The sequence below is a fragment of the Electrona antarctica genome (genome assembly GCF_951216825.1).
Source record: "Electrona antarctica genome assembly, chromosome: 13".
Lineage (NCBI taxonomy): Eukaryota > Metazoa > Chordata > Actinopteri > Myctophiformes > Myctophidae > Electrona > Electrona antarctica.
In genome coordinates, this window is record NC_136794.1 from 50,138,957 (window position 1) to 50,158,934 (window position 19,978).

The following is a 19,978-nucleotide window of genomic DNA, read 5'->3' on the forward strand; positions in this document are numbered from 1 at the left end:
GATCTGTCTGAAGTGTAGACTGAGAATGGGGATCTGTCTGAAGTGTAGACTGAGAATGGGGATCTGTCTGAAGTGTAGACTGAGAATGGGGATCTGTCTGAAGTGTAGACTGAGAATGGGGATCTGTCTGAAGTGTAGACTGAGAATGGGGATCTGTCTGAAGTGTAGACTGAGAATGGGGATCTGTCTGAAGTGTAGACTGAGAATGGGGATCTGTCTGAAGTGTAGACTGAGAATGGGGATCTGTCTGAAGTGTAGACTGAGAATGGGGATCTGTCTGAAGTGTAGACTGAGAATGGGGATCTGTCTGAAGTGTAGACTGAGAATGGGGATCTGTCTGAAGTGTAGACTGAGAATGGGGGATCTGTCCCCAGAAAATAAATGAATACACAAATAAAATGGCCTAGTATCAAAGCACTGGAACTGTAGAGAAAGTTCCCAGCCTACTGTAACAACTAGAATGCATATTATTTGCTCCAGTTCTGTGATGCAACTCCCCAGAGGTATCAGTCTGGTTTAATTAGAGCTCTGTTCCTCCATAAATCTACATCATGTAACTAAAGCTAGTCCTACAGGCTAGAAGAACCCTAGTGATGACAGACTGGCACCAGAAAGGAGCACACGGGGACATCATTGAACAAGTCATCTCCATCTCCTTCTCACCATATTCAAGGCCAGGTCCGGTCTCGCCCCACCCTACATCTCCTCCTCACCATATTCAAGGCCAGGTCCGGTCTCGCCCCACCCTACATCTCCTCCTCACCATATTCAAGGCCAGGTCCGGTCTCGCTCCACCCTACATCTCCTCCTCACCATATTCAAGGCCAGGTCCGGTCTCGCCCCACCCTACATCTCCTCCTCACCATATTCAAGGCCAGGTCCAGTCTCGCTCCACCCTACATCTCCTTTTCACAATATTCAAGGCCAGGTCCGGTCTCGCTCCACCCTACATCTCCTCCTCACCATATTCAAGGCCAGGTCCAGTCTCGCTCCACCCTACATCTCCTTTTCACAATATTCAAGGCCAGGTCCGGTCTCGCCCCACCCTACATCTCCTCCTCACCATATTCAAGGCCAGGTCCGGTCTCGCCCCACCCTACATCTCCTCCTCACCATATTCAAGGCCAGGTCCGGTCTCGCCCCACACTACATCTCCTCCTCACCATATTCAAGGCCAGGTCCGGTCTCGCTCCACCCTACATCTCCTCCTCACCATATTCAAGGCCAGGTCCGGTCTCGCCCCACCCTACATCTCCTCCTCACCATATTCAAGGCCAGGTCCGGTCTCGCCCCACCCTACATCTCCTCCTCACCATATTCAAGGCCAGGTCCGGTCTCGCCCCACCCTACATCTCCTCCTCACCATATTCAAGGCCAGGTCCGGTCTCGCTCCACCCTACATCTCCTCCTCACCATATTCAAGGCCAGGTCCGGTCTCGCCCCACCCTACATCTCCTCCTCACCATATTCAAGGCCAGGTCCGGTCTCGCCCCACCCTACATCTCCTTTTCACCATATTCAAGGCCAGGTCCGGTCTCGCCCCACCCTACATCTCCTCTTCACCATATTCAAGGCCAGGTCCGGTCTCGCCCCACCCTACATCTCCTCTTCACCATATTCAAGGCCAGGTCCGGTCTCGCCCCACCCTACATCTCCTCTTCACCATATTCAAGGCCAGGTCCGGTCTCGCCCCACCCTACATCTCCTCCTCACCATATTCAAGGCCAGGTCCGGTCTCGCCCCACCCTACATCTCCTCCTCACCATATTCAAGGCCAGGTCCGGTCTCGCCCCACCCTACATCTCCTTTTCACCATATTCAAGGCCAGGTCCGGTCTCGCCCCACCCTACATCTCCTTTTCACCATATTCAAGGCCAGGTCCGGTCTCGCCCCACCCTACATCTCCTCCTCACCATATTCAAGGCCAGGTCCGGTCTCGCCCCACCCTACATCTCCTCCTCACCATATTCAAGGCCAGGTCCGGTCTCGCCCCACCCTACATCTCCTTTTCACCATATTCAAGGCCAGGTCCGGTCTCGCCCCACCCTACATCTCCTTTTCACCATATTCAAGGCCAGGTCCGGTCTCGCCCCACCCTACATCTCCTCCTCACCATATTCAAGGCCAGGTCCGGTCTCGCCCCACCCTACATCTCCTCCTCACCATATTCAAGGCCAGGTCCGGTCTCGCTCCACCCTACATCTCCTCCTCACCATATTCAAGGCCAGGTCCGGTCTCGCTCCACCCTACATCTCCTCCTCACCATATTCAAGGCCAGGTCCGGTCTCGCCCCACCCTACATCTCCTCCTCACCATATTCAAGGCCAGGTCCGGTCTCGCTCCACCCTACATCTCCTCCTCACCATATTCAAGGCCAGGTCCGGTCTCGCCCCACCCTACATCTCCTTTTCACCATATTCAAGGCCAGGTCCGGTCTCGCTCCACCCTACATCTCCTTTTCACCATATTCAATGCCAGGTCCGGTCTCGCTCCACCCTACATCTCCTTCTCACCATATTCAAGGCCAGGTCCGGTCTCGCTCCACCCTACATCTCCTTCTCACCATATTCAAGGCCAGGTCCGGTCTCGCTCCACCCTACATCGCCCATCTAATCTCCCCATATGTCCCAACCCTAGTTTTAATTAGGACAATTATTGTCCCTTGTCAAGGGACAATAATTTAAAAAAAGTCATCTACACAATGACATAAAATCTATCCATAAAACCAGTGTTGTTTTCGTCAACTAAAACTAAGACGAAAAATGTTCGTCGACTACCTTTTTCCACTGACGAAAACACAACGGAAACTACATGAAAACTTAAGCTACGATGACTAAAACTAAGACTAAATATACTGACGATTTCGTCAACAAATAAAAACTAGACAAAAATGTTAAGGAAGGGACTAGTGGACAAGAGATCCAGTATAAGTCATTTTACACTTGGTTGCATGCTGAAAATAGCAGATCTACAAGCACACAATGTGTCACGCTGCGACGCGTTGTGGGCTTGTAGATCGGCTGCTATTTTCAGCAAGTCATTACGACGGCATCAAGGCCCGCCAAAATACATTTTAGTCGACTTAGTCGACTAAAATCTTATGATATTTAGTAGACTAAAACTAGACTAACACTAAAACATTCCAGGTGACTAAAATGGCGAGCGGAGCGTCGTGCCGTGCGTACCTGGACGAAGACCTTCTGGAGCAGGGCCCTGCGGTCAGCCAGGGGCAGCTCCTGGCCCGGGGTCTTGTCCTGGGTGGGGGTGGGGGGTGGAGGCGGTGGGGCGGGGGGGCAGACGGGGGTCCCCTCCACCATGTGGGGCAGGTCAAAGAACAGGTAGAGACACTTGACCAGTGTGGAGGGGACCGACATGGTGGTCATACAGTCCACCGTTTTCTGAGAGAGAGAGAGAGAGAGAGAGAGAGAGAGAGGAGAGAGAGGGAGAGGGAGAGGGAGAGGGAGAGGGAGAGGGGGAGAGAGAGAGAGAGAGAGAGAGAGGAACATCAGTTACATGGTAAAATGGTAAATGGTGCATTTATATAGCGCCTTTATCCAAGGCGCTTTACATAGATTGTGCATTACATCCACACACACATTCATACACCGAAGGCGGCGGAAACCATGCAAGGCACCAACCAGCACATCAGGAGCAATCAGGGGTTCAGTGTCTTGCTCAAGGACACTTCGACACCAACTCTGGGGGAGCCCGGGTTCAAACTGGCAACCTTGCGGTTACCATCCAGCCACTCTACCCCTGAGCCACCGCCGCCCCTTACCGCCGTTACATGCAGTGAGCAAATAAATGATCTTTATATGCATCGCCCGGGTCTCAAACCCGGGTCTCAAACCCGGGTCTCCCGCATGGAAAAAGACAACACCTAAAACCCATGAAGCCAACATTGGTGCCGTGACCCGGATGGGGTTTCCCCCGGGGGGTGGTGCCGTGACCCGGATGGGGTTTCCCCCGGGGGGCGGATGGGGTTTCCCCGGGGGGCGGAGGTCAAAGGCGGGGTGGGGTGTAGCTGGAGTGGCTCACAAACCTCATCCCGATGACCTAGAAAGTCGGGGAATTCTCTTCGGCTTAGTGCTTAAGATGTTGGCTTTCCATGCGGGAGACCTGGGCCCGCGTTTGAACCCCAGGCGTTGCATTTATTGTCATAGCACCTTGTAAGAACAATAATGTCACACCGTGATTAACAGAAACATTCACAGCACATGAAATGAAACCAATGAAACAGAACAATAACAGGTAAAACAGGCGCAGCTTTTTGTAAAAGGGATTTAAAACAAGGCAGCAATCCTTCCTCGTCTCCTCAGGCAGGGCATTCCAAAGTGTCAGAGCTCTAATTAGCCCTACTTGACTGATTGAATACTTTATTAAGACAAACATGTAAAAACAGATACAGTCAAACACTGATTCCAAAAGGGTTAGCACCAAAAAAGGTCCTTGCGGTCTGCTTTCCATTTAGAAAAGGTCCTTGCGGTCTGCTTTCCATTTAGAAAAGGTCCTTGCGGTCTACTTTCCATTTAGGTCCTTGCGGTCTGCTTTCCATTTAGAAAAGGTCCTTGCGGTCTACTTTCCATTTAGAAAAGGTCCTTGCTCTGCTTTCCATTTAGAAAAGGTCCTTGCGGTCTGCTTTCCATTTAGAAAAGGTCCTTGCGGTCTACTTTCCATTTAGAAAAGGTCCTTGCGGTCTACTTTCCATTTAGACCGTGTGCAAAAGGTCCTTGCGGTCTGCTTTCCATTTAGGTCCTTGCGGTCTGCTTTCCATTTAGGTCCTTGCTCTGCTTTCCATTTAGGTCCTTGCGGTCTACTTTCCATTTAGGTCCTTGCTCTGCTTTCCATTTAGACCGAGTGCAAAAGCATCAGAAGTAGCAGATGGTGAAGTGACGCTTTGAGCTTCTGCTACTTTTGCCGTTTTGGAATGTGAATCCTGGACGGTTTTGGACGTAAGACAAGAGGTTTCCACCCGACAGAGATGACCATGTGAAGGTCTTTCTGACCAGACAGAGATGACCATGATGTGAAGGTCTATCTGACCCCACAGAGACCACCATGTGAAGGTCTTTCTGACCAGACAGAGATGACTATGATGTGAAGGTCTATCTGACCAGACAGAGACCACCATGTGAAGGTCTATCTGACCCCACAGAGACCACCATGTGAAGGTCTTTCTGACCAGACAGAGACGACCATGATGTGAAGGTCTTTCTGACCAGACAGAGACCACCATGTGAAGGTCTATCTGACCCCACAGAGACCACCATGTGAAGGTCTTTCTGACCAGACAGAGATGACTATGATGTGAAGGTCTATCTGACCAGACAGAGACCACCATGTGAAGGTCTATCTGACCCCACAGAGACCACCATGTGAAGGTCTTTCTGACCAGACAGAGACGACCATGATGTGAAGGTCTTTCTGACCAGACAGAGACCACCATGTTGTGAAGGTCTTTCTGACCAGACAGAGACGACCATGATGTGAAGGTATTTCTGACCAGACAGAGACCACCATGTGAAGGTCTTTCTGACCAGACAGAGATGACTATGATGTGAAGGTCTATCTGACCAGACAGAGACCACCATGTGAAGGTCTTTCTGACCAGACAGAGACGACCATGATGTGAAGGTCTTTCTGACCAGACAGAGACCACCATGTGAAGGTCTTTCTGACCAGACAGAGACGACCATGATGTGAAGGTCTTTCTGACCCGACAGAGATGACCATGTGAAGGTCTATCTGACCCCACAGAGACCACCATGTGAAGGTATTTCTGACCAGACAGAGATGACCATGATGTGAAGGTCTATCTGACCCCACAGAGACCACCATGTGAAGGTCTTTCTGACCAGACAGAGATGACCATGTGAAGGTCTTTCTGACCAGACAGAGATGACCATGTGAAGGTCTTTCTGACCAGACAGAGATGACCATGTGAAGGTCTTTCTGACCAGACAGAGATGACCATGTGAAGGTCTTTCTGACCAGACAGAGATGACCATGTGAAGGTCTTTCTGACCAGACAGAGACCACCATGTGAAGGTCTTTCTGACCAGACAGAGACCACCATGTGAAGGTCTATCTGACCCCACAGAGACCACCATGTGAAGGTCTTTCTGACCAGACAGAGATGACCATGATGTGAAGGTCTATCTGACCAGACAGAGACCACCATGTGAAGGTCTTTCTGACCCGACAGAGATGACCATGTGAAGGTCTTTCTGACCAGACAGAGATGACCATGATGTGAAGGTCTATCTGACCCCACAGAGACCACCATGTGAAGGTCTTTCTGACCCCACAGAGACCACCATGTGAAGGTCTTTCTGACCCCACAGAGACCACCATGTGAAGGTCTTTCTGACCCCACAGAGACCACCATGTGAAGGTCTTTCTGACCCCACAGAGACCACCATGTGAAGGTCTATCTGACCAGACAGACAACCATGTGAAGGTCTATCTGACCCCCCAGAGACCACCATGTGAAGGTCTTTCTGACCAGACAGAGACCACCATGTGAATGTCTTTCTGACCAGGCAGAGACCACCATGTGAAGGTCTTTCTGACCCGACAGAGATGACCATGTGAAGGTCTATCTGACCAGACAGAGATGACCATGATGTGAAGGTCTATCTGACCCCACAGAGACCACCATGTGAAGGTCTTTCTGACCCCACAGAGACCACCATGTGAAGGTCTTTCTGACCCCACAGAGACCACCATGTGAAGGTCTTTCTGACCCCACAGAGACCACCATGTGAAGGTCTTTCTGACCCCACAGAGAACACCATGTGAAGGTCTATCTGACCAGACAGACAACCATGTGAAGGTCTATCTGACCCCCCAGAGACCACCATGTGAAGGTCTTTCTGACCAGACAGAGACCACCATGTGAATGTCTTTCTGACCAGGCAGAGACCACCATGTGAAGGTCTTTCTGACCCGACAGAGATGACCATGTGAAGGTCTATCTGACCAGACAGAGATGACCATGATGTGAATGGGTGAGTGTGAGACACATAATTGCAACATGCTGTGGATGAAGGCACAGTATAAATGCACCATTTACCGTTCAGATTGATTTCTTCTAGGGATGCACCGAAAGGGAAATTATTGGCCGAAACCGAATACCGAATATAGGAAACAGTTGGCCGAAAACTGAATACCGAATAGCCGAATATGATTAATATTATATATTTTTTTCCTACCATTGCTGTCATGGCCGTACCTTAAAGCTACCTGATTTATGGCAAAATACATGATTATGGCAAAACTTATATAAAATAAAACTTAACTTAAATAATTTGAATGGGTCCATAAAACATTTATTCAGCACTTTTGAATGCATTAATTTCATACACTGAATAGGCCGAAAATGCACTTTTAGCCATTTTCGACCGAATATTTACTGCGGCCGAATATTCGGTGCATCACTAATTTCTTCAATACCATCTCAGTGTTGTTTACCAAAATGTTCTACATGTGACTTTGCGCCGTCTAAAAGCCCAGTCTGACACTGTCAAGAACAGATGCTTTTGAACAGGAGAACTTTGACACTAAAGGGTTGTCCACCTGCCCCCTGGCAGGTCAACACAACGTTGACACTAAGGGTTGTCCACCTGCCCCCTGGCAGGTCAACACAACGTTGACACTAAGGGTTGTCCACCTGTCCCCTGGCAGGTCAACACAACGTTGACACTAAGGGTTGTCCACCTGCCCCCTGGCAGGTCAACACAACGTTGACACTAAGGGTTGTCCACCTGCCCCCTGGCAGGTCAACACAACGTTGACACTAAGGGTTGTCCACCTGCCCCCTGGCAGGTCAACACAACGTTGACACTAAGGGTTGTCCACCTGCCCCCTGGCAGGTCAACACAACGTTGACACTAAGGGTTGTCCACCTGCCCCCTGGCAGGTCAACACAACGTTGACACTAAGGGTTGTCCACCTGCCCCCTGGCAGGTCAACACAACGTTGACACTAAGGGTTGTCCACCTGTCCCCTGGCAGGTCAACACAACGTTGACACTAAGGGTTGTCCACCTGCCCCCTGGCAGGTAAACACAACGTTGACACTAAGGGTTGTCCACCTGCCCCCTGGCAGGTCAACACAACGTTGACACTAAGGGTTGTCCACCTGTCCCCTGGCAGGTCAACACAACGTTGACACTAAGGGTTGTCCACCTGCCCCCTGGCAGGTCAACACATCGTTGACACTAAGGGTTGTCCACCTGTCCCCTGGCAGGTAAACACAACTTTCGAGCAGCTGGATTTGGCTTTCAGGTTGCCCGACATTCTTTTACACTGAATGACAGTGTAAACACCCCTACTTGTTCACAATACAGTGTCACACTACAGCATAAAAAGGAGCATATCTACGCTTTACAGTTGTTGATCTGCAATTTTTGCTATTTTTGAATTTGAAGAAATAGCCAAAAAAATATAGCCGGCAGAGACACGTGTGTGTGTGTGTGTGTGTGTGTGTGTGTGTGTGTGTGTGTGTGTGTGTGTGTGTGTGTGTGTGTGTGCATCTCAAAAGGTCAGTGAACATATTTTCTCCTACAATATATCACCCCCTCTATGGAGCTTTGGTACAGTCTCTCGGCACACTCACACGCCTCCACAATTTACACAACCGTCGATAAGTACTCTGACAAGGTTTTAGCCTAACACCAGGGCGTCTCCGTCACCGTCAGGGAATGTTCCCTTTTTAATCAATGAAGGGTGGCTCCACTGCCCGCGTTGCGTTGCGTTGACGGAGACGCGACGCGTGCATTCAAATTGAACCGTTGCGTTTTTTGACGCACGCGACGGAGACGCAACGCGTCCGGTGGAGCCCTGGCGTTATCATCCTGCCGTCTACGTCTACTGTACAGTTAATATAAAACACTTTCATTCAGGCACAAAACTGCTACCACTTTTGCGCCACAGACATAGAACGTCATCAACATGGCATAGGTGACAACGTTGCAAGGGAGCCAATGGAACTATAAACTGATATCATTTACAACACCTTTACGAATTAATTGTGTAATTGTGTATAAAAGTGTAGACTTTCAAGCAGCTGCACGGCATCTACTGCATACATTATAAACCTGTGTCTGGGCTTCCATTTCCCTTGAAGCTCAACTAGCTGCACCTCAGTGACCTTCCATAATGGCTGAGATGCAAGTCCTGTAGCTCTGTACTGTACTGTACTGTAGCTCCCAGCATGAACCATATGCTAATGCACTAACAACACGCCTCTATCAGGAGACACAGACGGCTTACTGAGGAACGCTCCAACTCACACAGAACACGATACATACATACAGCTTACTGGGGAAGAAGCAACGCTCCAACTCACACAGAACACGATACATACATACAGCTTACTGGGGAAGAAGCAACGCTCCAACTCAGCCAAGCGGGGCCATCAGCAGCACCAGCAGAGGAGAACCCTCTAACCATCTCGGAGAGAGAAGTGCGTACAGCCTTCGCACGGGTCAACATCCACAAGGCAGCCGGACCTGATGGGATTCCAGGCCGGGTCCTTAAGGCATGTGCAGACCAGCTGGCGGGTGTCTTCGCTGACATCTTTAACCTCTCCCTCTCCCAGGCTGTGGTCCCTGCAGGGTTCAAAATGTCAACCATTGTGCCCATTCCCAAAAAGGCCAAAGTGACATGCCTGAACGACTGGAGACCTGTCGCTCTCACCCCGATCGTCAGCAAGTGCTTCGAGAAACTGGTGAGGGAATACATCAGCTCCACGCTACCTGCCTCGCTGGATCCGTGGCAGTATGCATACCGCAAAAACAGATCCACCGACGACGCTATTGCCATGGCTCTCCACACCGTCCTCTCGCACATGGACAACAAGCTGCTGAAGGACAAATATGTACGTATGCTGTTCGTGGACTACAGCTCAGCATTTAACACCATTGTCCCAGCAATACTTGACAAAAAGCTCAGAGACCTAGGGCTACACCCAAGCATGTGCGACTGGATACAGGACTTCTTGTCCAACCGACATCAGGTGGTGAGAATGGGCAGCATCACATCCGACCCCCTGACCCTCAACACCGGAGCACCCCAGGGATGCGTGCTGAGCCCTCTCCTCTACTCCCTGTACACGTATGACTGCATAGCCACACATCATGTGGTGTCTCCAACACCATCATAAAGTACGCGGACGACACGACAGTGATAGGCCGAATCGTCAACAACGACGAGTCTGACTACAGAGAGGAGATCAAATCACTGGCACTCTGGTGCCGGGAGAACAACCTCTCTCTTAACGTCGACAAGACCAAAGAACTGATCATGGACTTCAGGAGGCCGCGGAGAGACCATGCGCCCATCCTCATCGACGGTGCTGCAGTGGAAAGGGTCAGCGAGTTCAAGTTCCTCGGAGTACACATCGAGGAAGACCTCAAATGGGAGACGCACTCCACACACGTGAGGAAAAAGGCTCAGCAGCAACTGTACTGGCTCCGCCGCCTGAAGAAGCTCGGAGTAGGAAATCGCATCCTCAGGCTGTACTACAACAGTTCTGTTGAAGGCATCCTAACAGGCTGTGTCACGGCCTGGTACGGGAACTGCACTGCCCGAGAAAAGATCAGCCTACAACGAGTAGTGCGATCGGCAGAGCGGATAATGGGAATCGAGCTCCCAGCGCTCCAGGAACTGTACAAAAAGCGGTGCGTGGTCAAAGCCAAGCGCATCATCAAGGACAAGCACCACCCAAGTCACAGACTGTTCAAACCCCTACAACGACCGCGACCGGGCAAGGGGCTCTACCGCAGTATCAAGAGTTCCACCACCAGGCTCTGGTGCAGTTTTAATCCGGCTGCTGTCAGGATGCTGAATGAGGCATAAGCCTTGTTCAGCAGCCTGACAGCAGGCAGTGCAAAAACTTTTCTGGCTCTTCCTGAACACACCTGTGGATTATACCAGGGACAATGACTTGGACTTAGCTCCCCCTCGGACACACCTGTGGACTACACCAGGTACAAATGACTTTTTTGTTGCACTCATGGAGCTACTTGCGGATTATACTAGGGTCAGTCCACCCTAGGTGGACACGCACTGACCTTTTGCACCTTAATCCCATGTATAACGCACTGACTTTTTTTGTTTTTCTATTGTGCTCTTTTCTCTATGCACCTTAACAGTATAAGTATAACATGCACAGTATACATACACTGCTGCTATGCTCAGGCACCTTAGTTAGTTTTTTTTATTATCTCAGGTACTTTGTAAATGTAAATATGTAGATAACTTGTCTGGCCTTCTGTTGCTCTCTTGTTTTGATCTCCTTCCCACTTGCCCCCCACCCCTCTTCTTCTCCCCCCCCCTCTTCTTTCTATGGAAATTAACGTTGCGATGGGAACGATGTACAAAAACGAATTTCACCCACTTCTTTACCTTGTAAACCTGTGATGTGACAATAAAACTGATTCTGATTCTGATTCTCACACAATGTTTGTTTGCTTGTTCTGTCTTGTGTTTTTATGTGGGGACTGCGGATGAGAATTACTAAATCCTGTATCTATGTAATGTCCATTTATCGTGGCCTTTCTTTCCAAACAAATAAGGCCACTGGGTCGGGGTGGTGTTGCAGTCTATTGTTTGATAACACTCGCGTCTCTTCTTGTATACACTCAATCACTCACGGAGATCAGAAGTTGCGTCATAACAAAACATATTTATTTCTCCGTCACAAATGAACCTAAACTTTGAGTATATGTAATAAAACAAAAAAGAGCCTGCGGTCAACAAACTGTGAGCTTCCCCGTCTGTGTCACATTCTCTCCCAGCAGGGAGTCACCTGTCTGTCAACAGGTGTCCTGCACCTACAAATCATTCTCTCCCAGCAGGGAGTCACCTGTCTGTCATCAGGTGCCTAGCACCTACAAATCATTTCACACAAGGGGAGGGGAAACCTCCATTCAGCACATCAAATTCATAGCGTGATTATAATAATTAAATGACCACAAAATAAACAATTCATATAGCAGGCAATAAATAGCAGATTAAATGCAAATAATCATAGATAGAAAATGGCTCTAACACCATTCATTTGCATTGTCCCGTCTAAATAATGAATAAAGTAAAGATTCTGCCTTCAGAATACTCTGACCACATGAACCCTGAGAATGACCTATTCTGGGGGAGAACATTACTCTGTGACCACATGAACCCTGAGCATGACCTATTCTGGGGGAGAACATTACTCTGTGACCACATGAACCCTGAGCATGACCTATTCTGGGGGAGAACATTACTCTGTGACCACATGAACCCTGAGAATGACCTATTCTGGGGGAGAACATTACTCTGTGACCACATGAACCCTGAGCATGACCTATTCTGGGGGAGAACATTACTCTGTGACCACATGAACCCTGAGCATGACCTATTCTGGGGGAGAACATTACTCTGTGACCACATGAACCCTGAGCATGACCTATTCTGGGGGAGAACATTACTCTGTGACCACATGAACCCTGAGCATGACCTATTCTGGGGGAGAACATTACTCTGTGACCACATGAACCCTGAGCATGACCTATTCTGGGGGAGAACATTACTCTGTGACCACATGAACCCTGAGCATGACCTATTCTGGGGGAGAACATTACTCTGTGACCACATGAACCCTGAGCATGACCTATTCTGGGGGAGAACATTACTCTGTGACCACATGAACCCTGAGCATGACCTATTCTGGGGGAGAACATTACTCTGTGACCACATGAACCCTGAGCATGACCTATTCTGGGGGAGAACATTACTCTGTGACCACATGAACCCTGAGCATGACCTATTCTGGGGGAGAACATTACTCTGTGACCACATGAACCCTGAGCATGACCTATTCAACAACATCGGTTCTGGTATTCCACAGGGCTCGATTCTTGGTCCTCTGTTATTCTCCCTGTACATACTGCCATTGGGAGAACTCATTACCAATCACGGAGTCAATTTTCATTTCTATGCTGATGATACCCAACTATATCTTTCTGTAGCTCCAGATGATCTCTGTGCCTTAGACCCGCTGTTAACCTGTCTGTCTAGCATTAAATGCTGGATGAGTGAGAACTTTCTCAAGCTAAATGAGGATAAGACAGAAGTTCTCATAATCGGTTCTAGTGAGCAGAAAGAATCGATAAAAAGCAGACTTGGCAACCTGACTGTAGAAAGTAACAGTACAGTAAAGAACGTGGGGATCACTATTGATTCTGAACTGAATTTTAATTCACACATTAATCATGTTACCAAGATTGCCTTTTTTCATCTTAGAAATATTGCACGAATCAGAGCCTATTTGTCACTGGACGATGCAAAAACGCTAATCCACGCCTTTGTTTTTTCTCGGCTTGATTACTGCAATGCACTTTTTTCTGGATTGCCTAAGAAATCAACTGACAGATTACAACTTGTCCAAAATGCAGCAGCCAGAGTCTTAACTAGAACTAAGATGAGAGAACATATTACTCCAGTCTTGGCCTCATTGCACTGGCTTCCGGTTGTTTTTAGGATTGATTTTAAAATTATTTTACTTGTTTATAAAGCTCTCAATGGTCTCGCACCTTCCTACCTACATGACTGCCTGCCGAAATATGTCCCAAACCGCCCCCTAAGGTCTTCCACTGCTGGCCTGCTCGCTTTGCCTAAAAAAATGGCAACTAAAAAATACGGGGAAGCAGCTTTTTGCTTCTACGGGCCGACGGCATGGAACAAACTCCCACTGTACCTTCGACAGGCAGCCTCTGTAGACATTTTTAAAGCTCCTTAACTGTCCTCACTGTATTGTTTATGCCCTGCCTTTCTTTTTTGTGTAAAGCACTTTGAGCTGCATTTCATGTCATGAAAGGTGCTATACAAATAAAGTTTTATTATTATTATTATTATTATTCTGGGGGAGAACATTACTCTGTGACCACATGAACCCTGAGCATGACCTATTCTGGGGGAGAACATTACTCTGTGACCACATGAACCCTGAGCATGACCTATTCTGGGGGAGAACATTACTCTGTGACCACATGAACCCTGAGCATGACCTATTCTGGGGGAGAACATTACTCTGTGACCACATGAACCCTGAGCATGACCTATTCTGGGGGAGAACATTACTCTGTGACCACATGAACCCTGAGCATGACCTATTCTGGGGGAGAACATTACTCTGTGACCACATGAACCCTGAGCATGACCTATTCTGGGGGAGAACATTACTCTGTGACCACATGAACCCTGAGCATGACCTATTCTGGGGGAGAACATTACTCTGTGACCACATGAACCCTGAGCATGACCTATTCTGGGGGAGAACATTACTCTGTGACCACATGAACCCTGAGAATGACCTATTCTGGGGGAGAACATTACTCTGTGACTGTTAGTTAAGTCTTTTTTTATTAAGTTAAGTTGTTTGTGTTTTAGTTCTTTTTTTTTTTTTAAGTTTAAGTTTTTTTTATTTAAGTTTTTTTAAGTTAAGTTTTTTTAAGTTAAGTTTTTTTGTATTAAGTTAAGTTGTTTGTGTGCATGTGTGTGCGTGCGTGCATGTGTGTGTGTGTGTGTGTGTGTGTTTTTGTGTGTGATACAGATGCGCCCTCTGGTGGCGGGCGGGTGGTGTTACAGCGTGACAGACACACAGACAGACATGATCTGCTGGGTCTCATAGTAAATGCTCACTGCATTCGCACCTATGGAGGGAGTAGGAGACCAGAGAGGAGGCATGGAGGAGACAGGAGAGAGAGACAGACAGAGAGAGCGAGAGAGAGAGAGAGAGAGAGAGAGAGAGAGAGAGAGAGAGAGACAGAGAGAGAGAGAGACAGAGAGAGAGAGAGAGAGAGACAGAGAGAGAGAGAGAGAGAGAGAGAGAGAGAGAGGAGAGAGATGCTGGTAACATCAGACAGGAGGGAGGCTGGCTGCCAAGATAAGCCTTTGTTTGTCTGTCTGAAACCACACAGCAAGGGGAATACAAATGTACACACACGCACGCCACACACATACGCACGCACACGCACACAGACAGATGAAAAAGGCTCCATATTGAATGGTGGTACCAACCTGTCCTGATGAAGCCAGCAGGTTGATGGTGGTCAAGAGCATCCATCCTCGACTGGCCTCCTCACTCTGGTTGACCTCCAGGAACTGCACTATGGCTCGACTGGCTGCCTCTGTGAGAACGGACACACACAGAAAACTTTAGCACGTAGCTATCTAACTATAAATGTGCCGTCCGTCCGTCCGTCCGTAACGCACGTAACGCGAGAACCGTTCGCCCCACAGACTTCAAATTTGACACACACGTTCCACACCCCCACAGGGAGTGCAGTGCACGGCCTTGGGTCGGTGACTCGGTGACATACACAGTTGTCCAGAGAACACCACAAATGGCTCTGGTCAGGCTCTACCAGTGGACCTAATGACCCCAAGTCCCCTCAATTTCCAGCCTCTGCCTCAGCCAATTGATTAGTTAACAAGTTCACTTTTCACAGTCAGTTTGCACTCTTCAGGCACAGGCAGCCAGAGGCAAGACAGACAGAGGCAGACATACAGACAGACAGACAGATACAGAGATCTCCATATACAGTATGGGCACAAAAGGGACACAGACAGACAGATGACAAGTTGACAACGGGTATTATTAGGTTCCCATCATTCTCAAGTAGGCTGGTGGCCGACAGGCACGTACAGGTCTAGTGTTCTTTAACCACTCAAACCCTATACTCATATAATGTATACTTCGTTGACAGGGGTCCCTCAGGGGTAGGTACTTGGGGGGCCCAGAGAAGTCGCCTGTGAAACAGAAGGTGAGGTTCCTGCTCTGTACAGACTGTAGTCACACTGTCCCCCCATCGATGTCTTGTCTGTCCCCCCATCGATGTCCTGTCTGTCCCCCCCATCGATGTCCTGTCTGGTGGCTGTACAGACGTCTGTACTGTCCCCCCCACCATCGATGTCCTGTCTGTCCCCACCATTGATGTCCTGTCTGTCCCCACCATTGATGTCCTGTCTGTCCCCCCATCGATGTCCTGTCTGTCCCCCCCATCGATGTCCTGTCTGGTATGCGTCTCTATTGAGTTATGCCGGCGCACAGAGAGTCACAGTCAGACCCAGTTGGATAAAATGCAATAAAAGCCAGCGTGCTTGAGGTGAGCTGTCCCTTGAGGTGAGCTGTCCCTTGAGGTGAGCTGTCCCTTGAGGTGAGCTGTCCCTTGATGTGAGCTGTCCCTTGAGGTGAGCTGTCCCTTGAGGTGAGCTGTCCCTTTTCATTAGGCCCGCGTTGTAGTCCTTCAACCACTTCTTAAACCCTACATCCTTAGTTGACCTAGCCTGGCGTGGCCATGCAGGCGATTCTGCCATCGCTAAATAAATTGCCCCGGGGGCAGATTAGGTCTGGCATCGCTCTGCAGTTGTGGGAGGATTTCGAGCCCTCCACAGAACCAACCAGATTGGTCTGGAAGACTTGGAACCAGGCTAACGACCAACCAGGACCCAGTATATGCAATTATGGGGCAGACTTATCACCTGTGACTGTCTGGGAGTACATTAGGTACTCCCAGACAGTGGCTTCTGCAAGATGCAGCTTCAGCGTCTCTTACAGAGTTTTAAACAGCTGGTGGATGGAAATGAAACATGCAGCGTCTGCAAAGTGTTTCCGGTGTTCTGGCTGAGAGTTGCAGCCGCGTGCAAGCTTCTTTTCCATCTACCAGCTGTTTAAAAAACCCGGAACAGACTCGTGCTGCTGTGTAAGCACTGATATGAGTCTCTTCTTGTTGAAGAGACTGTCTGGGATCACCGCTTTTATTCAACAAGCAAAGACAAAAAAATCTAAAAGATAAAGCAGGAGAAAAAAAGGGTTTTCTGAACATGTACTGTATGTTTTCGTTGCTGTCGGGAGATTAGATTTTTTTTGGCATAAAGCAGTGCTATTGAACAACCTTTACGTCTGTGTGTTGTTTCATAAATCAGTGCTATTGAACACCCTTTACGTGTGTGTGTTGTTTCATAAATCAGTGCTATTGAACACCCTTTACGTCTGTGTGTTGTTTCATAAATCAGTGCTATTGAACACCCTTTACGTCTGTGTGTTTCATAAATCAATGCTATTGAACACCCTTTATGTCTGTGTGTTGTTTCATAAATCAGTGCTATTGAACACCCTTTACAACTGTGTGTTGTTTCATAAATCAGTGCTATTGAACACCCTTTACGTCTGTGTGTTGTTTCATAAATCATTGCTATTGAACACCCTTTACGTCTGTGTGTTGTTTCATAAATCAGTGCTATTGAACACCCTTTACGTCTGTGTGTTGTTTCATAAATCAGTGCTATTGAACACCCTTTACGTCTGTGTGTTGTTTCATAAATCAGTGCTATTGAACACCCTTTACGTCTGTGTGTTGTTTCATAAATCAGTGCTATTGAACACCCTTTAAATCAGTGCTATTGAACACCCTTTACATCTGTGTGTTGTTTCATAAATCAGTGCTATTGAACACCCTTTACGTCTGTGTGTTGTTTCATAAATCAGTGCTATTGAACACCCTTTACATCTGTGTGTTGTTTCATAAATCAGTGCTATTGAACACCCTTTACGTCTGTGTGTTGTTTCATAAATCAGTGCTATTGAACACCCTTTACGTCTGTGTGTTGTTTCATAAATCAGTGCTATTGAACACCCTTTACGTCTGTGTGTTGTTTCATAAATCAGTGCTATTGAACACCCTTTACGTCTGTGTGTTGTTTCATAAATCAGTGCTATTGAACACCCTTTACGTCTGTGTGTTGTTTCATAAATCAGTGCTATTGAACACCCTTTACGTCTGTGTGTTGTTTCATAAATCAGTGCTATTGAACACCCTTTACGTCTGTGTGTTGTTTCATAAATCAGTGCTATTGAACACCCTTTACGTCTGTGTTGTTTCATAAATCAGTGCTATTGAACACCCTTTACGTCTGTGTGTTGTTTCATAAATCAGTGCTATTGAACACCCTTTATGTCTGTGTGTTGTTTCGAAAATATTGAACCAATGGAAAGTAGTAAAAAGTGCTTTGGACAAAACCTCTTAACTCCATTGGACCCTCGAAATGTCTGCTAAAGCAACCTCTCATGGAAGTAATTGACAATATATAAAGTTACAACACCAACTTTGATGAGGCAGTATTGCTTTGTTTTAAAAAATATATGGTTTTCTTAATTTCCTGAAAAATATATTTTTCATTTCCTGAAAAATGAAAATGTTGGAGTGATGTTTTCCTCCCGACAGCAGAGATATGGAATCATCTGTAGTTCTTGGGAGTTTCAGGCTGTTGACGGTGTCGCACGATGCCACTTATGTCTGGTAATAATGGTGTTCACCCTGACGGTGTCGCACGATGCCACATACTGTCTGGTAATAATGGTGTTCACCCTGACGGTGTCGCACGATGCCACTTACTGTCTGGTAATAATGGTGTTCACCCTGACGGTGTCGCACGATGCCACTTACTGTCTGGTAATAATGGTGTTCACCCTGACGGTGTCGCACGATGCCACATACTGTCTGGTAATAATGGTGTTCACCCTGACGGTGTCGCACGATGCCACATACTGTCTGGTAATAATAGTGTTCACCCTGACGGTGTCGCACGATGCCACATACTGTCTGGTGATAATAGAGCTCCGAAGTCTGACGTCACTTTCAGTAGAGGGTGTCAATCTCCAGGTTCATGTATTTGTTTATTTGCATTGAGATCCCCGAACGGCGATTTTAGGTCGACGTAAGCTCAGCTGGTGGTGACTCGACTCGTACTAACCACGATACATTATATATCAATAAAATAAAAATAAAAATAAACGTAATTAACGTTCAGTTTCTGTTGTGCGACGGGCTGCGGGCAGAAGCAGCCTACCCGGAAATGTAGTCTCTGGGTTGTTTGGCTCGTTTCTAACGCTTATTTTGTTACTCTTTGGGTATATTTGTACATTTCCACCTTCAGTCGATGCTTCATATCCATATGAGTGAAAAGGCCGGGGTGATCGGTTTATTTTTCAAACACAGTTCTTATATGAGGCAATCTAAAATCCCCCTATGGAGAGTACAATGCTTATAAAAACATACATGAACCATGGCGCTCACTGCCCTCTACTGGTAGTAGAGGGCAGTGACGTCAGGACTTCGGTGCTCTATGGTGTTCACCCTGGTTTATGATAACAGGCTGATTACACACTCTTTCATTTCCTGTTGCAGCTTTCACACAAGACTGGGAAAACACTGCCCCCACTGACTAACACCTTTAATCTGGTCTGCCTCTGATCACAGTCACATATAAACACCTTTAATCTGGTCTGTCTCTGATCACAGTCACATATTAACACCTTTAATCTGGTCTGCCTCTGATCACAGTCACATATTAACACCTTTAATCTGGTCTGCCTCTGATCACAGTCACATATTAACACCTTTAATCTGGTCTGCCTCTGATCACAGTCACATATTAACACCTTTAATCTGGTCTGCCTCTGATCACAGTCACATATTAACACCTTTAATCTGGTCTGCCTCTGATCACAGTCACATATTAACACCTTTAATCTGCTCTGTCTCTGATCACAGTCACATATTAACACCTTTAATCTGGTCTGCCTCTGATCATATTAACACCTTTAATCTGGTCTGCCTCTGATCACAGTCACATATTAACACCTTTAATCTGGTCTGCCTCTGATCACAGTCACATATTAACACCTTTAATCTGGTCTGCCTCTGATCACAGTCACATATTAACACCTTTAATCTGGTCTGCCTCTGATCATATTAACACCTTTAATCTGGTCTGCCTCTGATCACAGTCACATATTAACACCTTTAATCTGCTCTGCCTCTGATCACAGTCACATATTAACACCTTTAATCTGGTCTGCCTCTGATCACAGTCACATATTAACACCTTTAATCTGGTCTGCCTCTGATCACAGTCACATATTAACACCT

At 47.6% G+C, this 19,978-nt stretch overlaps 1 protein-coding gene across 1 annotated transcript in view; it reads right to left on the reverse strand.

Annotated features, from left to right (window-relative positions):
* The window catches only part of wdfy3 (WD repeat and FYVE domain containing 3), a 185,836-nt gene that overhangs the window by 96,266 nt on the left and 69,592 nt on the right, over positions 1-19,978 (reverse strand). The window contains 2 exon segments of the mRNA XM_079517855.1: positions 3,186-3,398; positions 15,066-15,175. Of these exon segments, the coding sequence (XP_079373981.1) occupies positions 3,186-3,398; positions 15,066-15,175 (323 nt within the window).